The following is a 10,721-nucleotide window of genomic DNA, read 5'->3' on the forward strand; positions in this document are numbered from 1 at the left end:
GTACATTCTGAAATTTAAACCGTTGTTCCATCCCTTCATGAAATGATTTCTCACTTGCCCCTCGCTCCAGTGTGTGATGCTCACGGGCAATCCCCCACAGGCTTGCAGAGCAGCTACAGAAAGCATTTCAGACGCTTTCAGCTCCTACTTGACGTTTCTTATCTTGACTTGTAACATCTGGTCAAGACAGCACGCGATTCAATCCGACATTTACAGTCCTGAGTGGCAGACTGGAAGTGTTCGAGTTGTTAGATTTTACAAGCACAGGCCTCCCACTTCGTCCATCCATTGCTAGACAGTGAGTTGCCGGGTGAGCAGTACTTTCATCTCTCCTGATACACATCACAGACGGCCTTTTCCTGGTTTGACTCAGAACTTTATCTCTGGATTTCTCAACAGTCTACAGAGCACTGTGCTCAATACTGAGCCATCGAGCGCTCTGCATATCTTCTCGGTGTTGACTTCACCAGTGCGGAGGCGCAGACCTCCTCCGCTGCCTGTCTCGGGGATTTCTGAGGCTCCTCCCGACCTGCTAGGTGTCCCAGGAGTCTTCACAGGATCTTGATGGCAGCTGACCATTCCTCTGTGACATCCCTCAGTCCTACAAACACTTGAGTGGCTGCTGCCAGACCAAACCCACCCCCCTCACAGAGCCTGCCTTGCAGTGAGGAGGTAAACAAGGGAGGTTTTTAAAAAGAACACCCAGTACATTACAGATGTGCCCTTAGGAAAAAAGTAAATCAGGAAAGACAGACATGAGATGCCACAAAGCAAGGGAGGCAGGTGTGAAATTTCAGACTGGGCAGAAGGGGAAGGCTTCTGAAAGATGAGGGAGGTGAACACCTGAAGGGAGAGGAAATACCGGGGTGCATGGGGCGTGGATGTTCCTGGCAGGAGCAAACAAAGGCCTAGAGGGGAAGGAAGGGAGGGGGCTGGAGGGGCTGAAATGAGCAAATGAGGAACAAACCAGAAGGAGTCCAGGTCACAAAAGTAACAGGAGGGAGTCAGATCACCCAGGGTCAGATCACATCAGGGCCACTGGTCTTGATTTGAAAAGGCGTTGGGTGAAAGAGGTGAAGGGATTAAGAAGCACAGACTGGCAGTACAGTCACAGGGATGCAAAGTACAGCATAGGGAATACAGTCGATAATGTTGCAGTAACTACACAGGGTGTCAGTTGGGGTACTGGAAATAGCGAGGTCAACACTATAAAGTTATTAACTGTCTAACCACTAAGCTGTATACCTGAAAGCAATACAAAGTAAAATTGAAAGAAAAAAAAAAAAGAAAAGGCTTCGGCTTTTTCTGATAGAGGTGGGAAGCCACTGGAGAGTGCTGAGTACAAGTGTGAATCTCACTTTGGAGTTAACAGAACTCCCAGCAGTGGGCAGGAAGCAAGGGGACAAGTGAGGAGGCCAACACATGACCTGGGTGGAGGCTGGCGGCTCGCACCTTGCTGTTACCACCCCAAACACCCGCCACAAGCCATCTTCCAAATGCAGCACCCACGGGCAAGCCCTCTCCTGCTTCTCCTGGGAACCACTCCCTCACGGCTCAATGAATTTGATCACCCAAATGTCCATCCATGTGGCTTTGTTCTGGGGTTTTCTTTGTTGGTTTGGGGGGAGGGAGTACAGGGGACATCTTAAGTTTCTTTTAATCTATCACTTTCTTTTCTATCTTTTTTCCTGTGTAATGTGGGGAAGAAACAGATCATTTGTCCCACAGTTTCCCATAGTCAGGATTTTGCTGATTGTACCATTTGTATCGTTTAGTAAGTTCTTGTGTCCTTTGTATCTCCTATAAATTGTTTTGATTTGAGTTGAATTTGTTGAACAAGACTATTTTAGAGGTGGTTGGTGTGTTTTTCCTCAAGAGGTACCTGGTAGGCCCTATTTTTGTGATGTGAGCAGCCCAGATCCTTAATTCATTAGATTCCTTTTGCATTATTTGTTAAGAAACTTTGATAAAGAAAAGCTTCTTTCCACTACCTAGTGAGGCTCAGTGGATTGGGTGCCGGTCTGCACACCAAAGGGTCACTGGTTCGATTTGAGGTCAGGGCACGTGCCTGGGCTGTGGTCCAGTTCCCCAGGAGGGGGTGCGTGAGAGGAAACCACACATTGATATTTCTCTCCCTCTCTTTCTCCTGCCCTTCCCCATCTCTAAAAATAAATAAATAAAATCTTTTTAAAAATGCTTCTTTCAATGGCTATTTATCTATTTGTTGTATACAGGAACTGTCTTAATATGAAAGGAAAGATAACTGTTGCTCCTCCCTTCTCTTTTATAAACCAGGTTTCAAAATAAAGAGTTGGTTTCTCAGCGTCGTCCAAGACAACTGTTTAGGTTCTGCTGTGGTGGTTGTGTCATGAACTCATGGGTTACACAGTTCTGGTGTATGTAAATCCATTGCCGTTACCATGACCGATGTTCTCACTGTCCTATCTCTTGCCAGTGGAGTTTTGACTCAACCCCAAGTCATTCTTGATAGCTTTCTTACCATCTGGTGTAACAAGATATTCCAGGGCTCTCTTACTCATGCCCTGCCACAGACCTAGAATCAGCCACTTACGAAGTTTTTAATTTTTTGTTTTTAGGTGGGAAAAATGCCAGCAAGCTTGCATGCATGGTGACGGGGGTGAGCAGGTGGAGAGTGGGAGACGTGGCGACAGAGAGAACCTCTGGAGCAAAGGCAGAGAATCTGGGGCCAGCCACCGCTGGGGCAGAGGCAGTGCCCAGAGGCTGCAGCCGCTCTCCTGATTGCTTCAATCTTCTGCGTGAAAGAAGAGTCAACATCATCAGCGAAGAGTGAGGATGGAGGAAGGACTGTGGGCTTGCAGGGGAGGAGAGGCAGTGGTGTGACTGCTCGGCAGCATTAACCCCCGAGGCTCCGGATTATGAATTTAAAATGAGGCCAGCAGCCGTGCACCTCCTCCCAGCACGTCCGGCTGCCCAGGTCTGTGCCTGGAACAGGTGGAGAGCTGCACTGAACCTTGTTTTTAGCCCAGTGAGGACGATGAAGCGAGGAAGGACAGGATGTTGATGGTATGTGAAAACGGTGGTAAAGATGAAGATGAAATTACTGCCTGCGATCTGTGCTGGAGGGGGAGGGGAGTGAGGCAATATTTCGTTCATAAAAGACTAAGGGAAACCCACCCAGTAAGACAACAGCCTGCTCTCGGTCTCTTGGTAATGGAAAAAGAATGTGTAGACATTTGTCCTCATTTTTGGTTTTTCATTTTGTAAATAATAATTTATACAACTATTCAGGCACTTATCGCATGCTAGAGACACAGAGAGGAGCAAGGTAAACCTTGTCTTCCAGGAACGCAGCCTCATGAGGGAAAGAGACATAAACATATCGCAATACAACGTGTGAAGTAGAAAACAGGAACAGGTGTGCAGAGCCCGCTCCTCAGGAGCCAGGAGAAACAGATACATGTAACAACTGCCCACGAGGAGATGGGACCCTGCTGGGACAGAGGTGGGGAGTACACCAAGCACTGAGGGGAAAAGAACTAAGGCAGCAATTAATTTTGCTCTGGGGCAGGAAAGAACTCCCAGAGGTGACAGGGAAGCTGGGCGGGGGAGCACACACCTCCCAACGGTGAGAAGGCTGTCTGCCATTCTAACTGCTCCTGTAGCCACCCAAGTCTTTTGGCAGCAACAACTCACTAGTCCCTGGCTCTATGATAGTCTTTGAAGAGCCTTATCCTGACTTTTCCCAACCGCACAGATCCACATTTCTAGACCAGAAACAGAAATACTCAGAGAGGCCATCAATACTAGTTGAGCATTTACTTTGTGCCAACCGGTGAGCTAACAGATTTCTACGCCCATCTCATTTGACCCTCAGCGTGGAATGAATGAGATTACTTCCCAATTATATCAGAAAATTGCAGTTTAGAAGTTCAGCAACTTGCCCAAGGACACACAGTTAATGGAAGTTAAGAGGTGTCATAGCCAGGTATCATTCTAAACCTATGCATTACATTACCACACTAGGATTTCACTATGCCAGCCGGTTACGTTTTGCAGGAAGCCCTTGTTCCCGGGAGGAAGCCTCATTTCCTGTCCCAGTTAACTCCTCACTTGGCAGCAGAGGGAAGTCAGCATCGCGGAAAGAGGAGACCTTGGGCTGCTGTGTCTGACGGGCCTGGTTTGAGTCTCCGGGCTTCGATGATCAGGATCTCAGAGAGGCTTAATCTCCGAGAACCCCAGTTCCATTTGAAAATGAAAATGGAAAATAACGTACATATAAGTACGTTATTAAGGCGAATCCCAGCAGCATACAAAAGGCAGCGTAGCAGCAAGAGCCTTATCGGTGGCAAAGTGCTGCGTCTACAGACAGAAACTTAAATCGGTTCATTCGTACTTTTAACCACCACCCCGGCCACGCTCCCCATTAAGTTTTGGAAAACAGAATTTCAACAGAGAGGAGTGCTGAAAGAGAAGTTAGGGGAAGGGCAGAAATAAGTTGGGAGTCCCGTTACCCTCACCAGGGGCCTCATTAGAAATGCAGACTCTCAGACCCTACCGTATGCAGACCTTGGCAATCAGAAACTGCCTTTTAACAAGGGCCCCAAGGGACAGCACTGAAGTAGGAATATTCCATACGGAGTCTTAGAAGCTGGTCTGTCCTAACATTGCCTAACTCAAACTGTATGACTGTAGAAAGGAGTTAGTAATGAGCAATCAAATGACAATGAGACTTAAAAATACTCCAGACCTACATTAAGGGATAGAAAGGAGTCAGTAATGAGCAATCAAATGACAATGAGACTTAAAAATACTCCAGACCTACATTAAGGTCTGTATACCAAACAAATAAGAAAATGACAAACCTTGATATTAATCCATTCAGACCTGTATACTGTTAAAACCATTTTTTAATATAAGATGCCAGTACAAACTGAGGCAGGGCTGACCCTTCCTAAAAGGCAAAAGCCAGTTTCCTTAGCAATGAAGGAGAAAGACCATCTGCTCTACCACCTCACAGGGTTAGAGGCGATTGTGTATGGGAAAGCACCTCAACCGTGAAGACGAACAAACAAAAACCTACGTACATGAATAAGATACTTCTCTCTGAGCTTAAAGTCACCTTCAGATTGTACTATCAGCATCATAAAAGTGAAGGGGGGAAAGCAAACACCCATGAGAAGTAAAAGTGACAAGATAAAGAGAGAAGAAGTTAGCCTTACTGGAGTTAGGAGCACCAGCAGTTGGCCTGTAACGCATCATAAGTACAGGGGAAAAACAATTGAACGAGAGAGTGAACAATGGGCTTTACACGAGAAAGCAGCAAACGCACCTCCCCACGAGCTGCACTCACAGAGCAGTGAGCTAACGAGTCACACTCACCCAGCAGGGCGGCCACTATGCCCACCAGCCCCGTGCCAGCACCCAGCTCCACAGCAGAGCGGCCCCTGAGCTCCACAGCTCCCGTCTCCAGGTACGTGGAAAGAACAACAGCCTGAGTCAAAACACAGGGGGTTATGAGGAAGGTCAGCACTGCTCCAGGTCAGAGCCGAAGGGTTTCGAGTGGGCTCTGCACTGGCGAGAAGACATCACACTCCCCCCTCCCACTGCATGGTTGGAGTCCCAGCTGGACAACACACAGGAGCTCAGGGGCTGCTGGGAGGTGGGCTCCCAAGAGCAAGCACAGACACAGCCTCCCACAGAACAGGTGCCGCAGGCCCCACTGAAGGCTCTACCAGGCACGGACACTAGTGGTCAACCACACTGCCCACACAAGACAGGGTGTTGTTGAACCTGGGAAGATTACCGTCTTAATGTGTCACCGCTTTACACTTGAGGCTTACAGAACTCCTCCGGCAGAGCTGGCGGGAACAGTCTCTGTGGTTTTGCTTAAGGGAACGTCTAGTTTCTAACCCAAACTCAAATCAGCAAGGCCACAATGTCCCCCGAAGGGCAAAAGCACAGCAGCAGCCAAGGCTCCTGGAGCTGCGTCCCTCCCTCTGGCATCCCGGACACCCCTCACCCCACGGGAGCCCTCGCCACGTACTATGGGGCAACAAAAGGTACGTTTTAGCCAAAGTTCTGGATACTTGCTGTGTGAGTTAGCATTTGTGTACTAAATCATTTTAACATGATTTTAAAATACAGTTTGTTCTCAAGGCCACATTCTATTACCATATTTTTCAGACTATAAGGCACACACACCGGACCATGAGGCGCACCTAGGTTTTAGAGGAGGAAAATAGAAAAAAAAAACAAAAAACCCGCTCCACTGCTGCCCCCGGCCCCCAGTGAGCCAGATAAGCTACATTCGGACTATAAGATGCACTACCCATCTCCCCCAAATTTGGGGGGAGTGCGTCTTATAGCCCGAAAAATATGGTAGTATAATTAGCACTTCCTCTTCTTGGTGGGTGTTTAGGAGATTCATCCATTCTTCACTATTACGTACCTTTATTATTTGGTCTAGGAATCCTTTTCATGGACTTAGACTAGACTCCTTGAATTATCCCTGGGTTAGAATACATTTTTTATTCCTAAACTTTTTCTCTCACTTCCCTAATACAATGCGAAGACTGTGAAACTGTCTACACCAAGCATCTATCCGACCCTAGGGGAGCTCCCACTGAAGCCCAGGTGTGGCGCCAGATGCTCAGAGCCCGCCACTGTCCCAAGCAGCGGACAGCAGCGCTGCGAGAGGAAGTGAAAGAGCAACTGCAGTATCATTTTGCACCCATGACAACTATGGGGAACTTAAAGAAACACAAGATCATCCTTCCCTATGGGCTTTGTCATTTTACAATATTCTTTGTGCAGTATTTTAGTTTCCCTCAACTTTCCTTCACTCACCCTAAATGCAACCTGTTTCTGGGAAGAGGGGCAGGGAAGTGATTCTGATGTGTAGAAGTTTTTTTGGATGGGGGTAGGGTGATGAAAATATTTTAAAATTTAGTATGATTGCACCACTCTGAATTTACTAAAAAAAATCACTTAATTGTACACTTTAGGTGAAGTGTACAGTATATGAATTATATCTCAATAAAGCTGTTTTATTTTTAAAAATAAAGACCAGTCTTACAATCAGTTGCAGATGTTTTCAGAGGCCTCCCAGGATTTGCTTACCGCGTCCCAAACCACCGCTGCGACTCCCAGTTGCCTCCAGTCCTGCCGGATCTGGACCGTGTGGTTTGCAAAGGAGAAGGTGGCCAGAGGCTTGTGGAATTTCTGCAACCCCATTCCCGCGGTCTCCTCATAGGGCACGAGGGCCATTTCGACTGTGCCAGCTCTCTGCTCCCTTAAACCTGTTGGGCAAAAAGAATCCTGCGTGTTCTGGCCAGAAAATGCATTATCTCTCAGGCGGCCCCACATGCTTTTTTAAAGGGTTAGGGCTTCAAAAGAATAGTCAGAGGTGGGGGAAGCTTTTGCCTAATTCCTTGTGCAACGTTCCTCCTCCCAGTCCTCTGGGACGTGAGGTTTGGCTCTGAATTCATGCCAAAGGATGTCTTTAGGCAAAAGCACCCGGAACGGTACAATTGCTACAAGATGGCCTACGTACTTCGCTGTTAGGGCTCAGGGCGGCCTTGAGGGTGAGCGAGACTCGCGGCTGTGCCAGCCCAGGACTAGGGAGAAAGTAGCGCTTTCTAAACTGCCTAGGCCTGCGCCGGCTGCAGCTGGACCTCGCCGCAATCGGCAGGGTAATTTTGGTTGGGGCTTTTGTTTTTGTTTTGGTCTTGCCTCCGCTCTCTCCTAAGCAGTGCGTTCACTGGTGACCACCGTGGACCCGCACCTGCACGAAGACAGTTAACGGCTTCACGACCCTACTCTCTGACCCCTGCTGAGCGTGAACCGTGGACGCAGTTCCATCTCTTAGAGACTGGAAGTGAAAGCCGCTGGGGGCTTCCGAGTCGCTCGCGGGGAGAACGTGGCCCCGGGTCCTGAACGCACTTGGGGGCCCGCGGCTAGGAGGCCTCCCTGGAGTCCCCCAAACCTGCTACCACCCGCCCCTCTAAAGCATCAACAGGTGCGCACTTCCTTCCCGAGGGCCCCAGAGCTCCGGGAACCGGCGGAGGAGGACACGGGAGACGGGGGAGAGGTCCACAGGAGGCTTTGCGACCCCCCCGCCGACCGGGACGCCCACCCACTCCGGGAATTCTGAGAGCTGCCTGGAGAAGGGCCGAGGGGGCGCCCAGGCCGCCCCAGAAGCGGGCCCCGCGGCCCACCGGCGCCGAGGCGCGGCCCGTCCGCTACTTACGGCTCGCGGGGCAGGCCGGCGTGGTGCGCGCGGCGTTTCCCCCGCCCGAGGCCGCACGCGGAGTCGACCGGCCTTGCAGGGTAGGAGGACCGGGAACTGGGCCCGGCGGGGGCTCTACGGGCAGGCGGCAGAGGAGGGAGGCCCCGCGATCGGCGTTTCCGGTTTCCTCCCTTCCCAGCCTTCCCGGCAGGTACCCGGCGAGCGCTGGGGGGCGCGAGGCCGACGCGTGTGCCACGAGGGGCCGGGAGGGGAGCCGTTGCGTGGGGTGCGGGGTGCTTGGCCCTTACCCCAGTGGGTTCACAAGGTTTGCGGGCTCCCAGGTCAGTTCTTCCGAGGCCGAGGGCAGCGTTGGCTGCAGGGCGAGGTGCGGAATAGCGGGCCGATGCGGAGAAGGCTTGGGGCACTCTGGCGACCCGTGAGAAGGAAGCCACCAACCTGGCCCTGGCTACGCTGTTATACTGGTTGCACTTTTCTATCTTTGTGCTCGTCCTCGCGCGAGCTTTGTTTTTTTATATTTTTGTGCTTGCTTGTTTTTAGTTTTATACGTGGCCCGTTAGCGGGTGTAGGAGAAAGTTTGTTCCAAAAAATACACGGTCACCCACCCATTCGTCCACGAGTCACCAAAGTGAAGTTAGAAGCGGTGTAGTCGCCCGCTTGGTGACAGTACAGTGGGAAAGTGACAAAGTGTTTAACTAGAGCGCAAACGCGTTGCCAGCACTTGGTCCGGCTCCTGGATTGTAAAATGTGTTTGGGGGGTGAGGGGGATCCCCGACCATGCCTCCACAATTGCTGCAGACCCCAGGCCCTAGTCCCCCTCCTTTCAGGCAGGTGGCTAGAGCATCTATCCTGGGGACGCCAATCCTTGACGTGAAAGCTGCTCACAGCGTGGCACCCAGGCCGCAGGCCCTTGGAAAGCGCGCGGCTGCAGTGAGCACCCAAAAGTGTGATCACGCGGGGAGCAGCTTTCTCTTTTCTTTTTTGCTTAGACCCTGACCCCCAGTCCCCTCACCCCACTGCGCCGCCGCTCTCTCACGGAGATTCTCAGTCCCCGCTGCACGTCTGAATGAATGAACGCGAATGCTTTTCAGGTCCTGGGACTCAGCTACCGGCAAGTCCCAGCTGGTGTGCGCCGGGGCGCAGCGTTGGTATTTTGCAAGCTTCCATGGTGATTTCCGCGTGCCGCCACCTGCTGGAGGCTCAGGCCGGGCCCGAAGCAGCCCTTCTCCCATCCCGCAGGGGGCGTGCCAGGCCTCATTCTGATTTCCTTAACCCTCCCACGGAAGGCTGGACCTGGGGCCCCAAAGGTGACAAGCGAACTTTGACGGTCTAAGGGAAGGTCAATTTTTTTTCTTTGCGCAGTTTATTTTTATTTTTTATATGCTGGTATCTTTTTGAAAGCTACTTTACGTTCACAGCAAAAAGGGAGGGAAGGTACTGAGATTTACCTTACAGTCCCTGCTCCCACCCATGTGCGGCCTCCCCCATTATCAACATCCCCACCAGAGTCACACATTTGTTACAACTGATGAACCCGCGCTGACTCATCATTACCACCCAAGATCAGCTCACTCTGGGTGTTGTGCAGTTTGTGAGTTTGGACAAGTGTATGGTGGTGCGTATCCACCATTATGTTATCATGCACAGTAGTTTCACTGCCCTAAAAACCCTCTCTTCCTCCCTCCTCCACTAGTCATGGCAGTCACTGCCCTTGTTACTCTTTCCAGAGTTTGGTCTTTTCCAGAATGTCATATAGTTGGAATCACACAATACGTGGCCTTTTCAGATTGGTTTCTTTAACTTAGTATGCATTTAACTTTCCTCTAAGTCTTTTCATTGTTTGGTAGCTCGTTTCTTTCAGTGCTGAATAACATTCCATTGTGTGGATGTAGGACAGTTTATCTACTTACCTACTCAAGAACATGTTGGTTGCTTCCTAGTTTGGGCAATCATGAATAAAGCTGCTGTAAACATCCACGCACAGGCTTTCGTGTGCACATAAGTTTTCGCCTCCTTCGGGTAGGTATCAAGGAGCATGACTGTGGATCATGTGGTGAGAGTGTGTTGAGTTCTGTGAGAATCTGCTAGACTGTCTCCCAAAGTGGTCTCACCGCATTGCATTCCCAGCAGCAACGAACGAGAGCTGCTGTTGCTCCTCAGCCTCGCCAGCATTGGGTGTTCAGGGGTTTAGATTTTGGCCACTGTTGTTTTAATTTACAATTCCTTAATGACATATGCTGTGGAGCATTTTTTCCCAGTGTTACTGAGATATAATTGACATATAACATTGAATTAGTTTAAGGTGTACAACATAATGATTTGATATATGTATATATTGCAAAATGATTACCATAATAAATTTAATTAACATCCACCACCTCACATGGTTACAATTTTTTCCTTGTGTGAGAACTTTTAAAATCTACACTCAGCAAATTTCAAATACCCAATAAAGTATCGTTAACTAGAATCACCGTTGTACACATCACATCCC

The 10,721-nt window shown here is 49.8% G+C and overlaps 1 protein-coding gene across 12 annotated transcripts in view; it reads right to left on the reverse strand.

Moving 5' to 3' along the window:
• Nucleotides 1-9,338, reverse strand: part of METTL21A (methyltransferase 21A, HSPA lysine) — a 58,473-nt gene extending 49,135 nt beyond the window's left edge. For 2 of the 12 annotated variants that reach the window (XR_008426208.2, XM_053919008.2), the window contains exons 1-3: nt 8,231-8,430; nt 7,102-7,280; nt 5,362-5,473 (exon numbers count right to left, since the gene is read on the reverse strand). Coding sequence is in view for 11 of the 12 variants with exons in the window: in XM_053919008.2 (XP_053774983.1) it covers nt 5,362-5,473; nt 7,102-7,248 (259 nt within the window). In the remaining variant the exon portion in view is untranslated. Of the gene's footprint in view, nt 1-1,045; nt 2,774-4,211; nt 4,342-5,361; nt 5,474-7,101; nt 7,281-8,230 lie in introns of those variants that run through there. The other 10 variants (XM_053919016.2, XM_053919014.2, XM_053919013.2 and 7 more) reach the window with 10 other exon arrangements.
• Nucleotides 9,339-10,721: the final 1,383 nt, after the last annotated feature.

Source organism: Desmodus rotundus, chromosome 2 (genome assembly GCF_022682495.2).
Source record: "Desmodus rotundus isolate HL8 chromosome 2, HLdesRot8A.1, whole genome shotgun sequence".
NCBI classification, from domain to species: domain Eukaryota; kingdom Metazoa; phylum Chordata; class Mammalia; order Chiroptera; family Phyllostomidae; genus Desmodus; species Desmodus rotundus.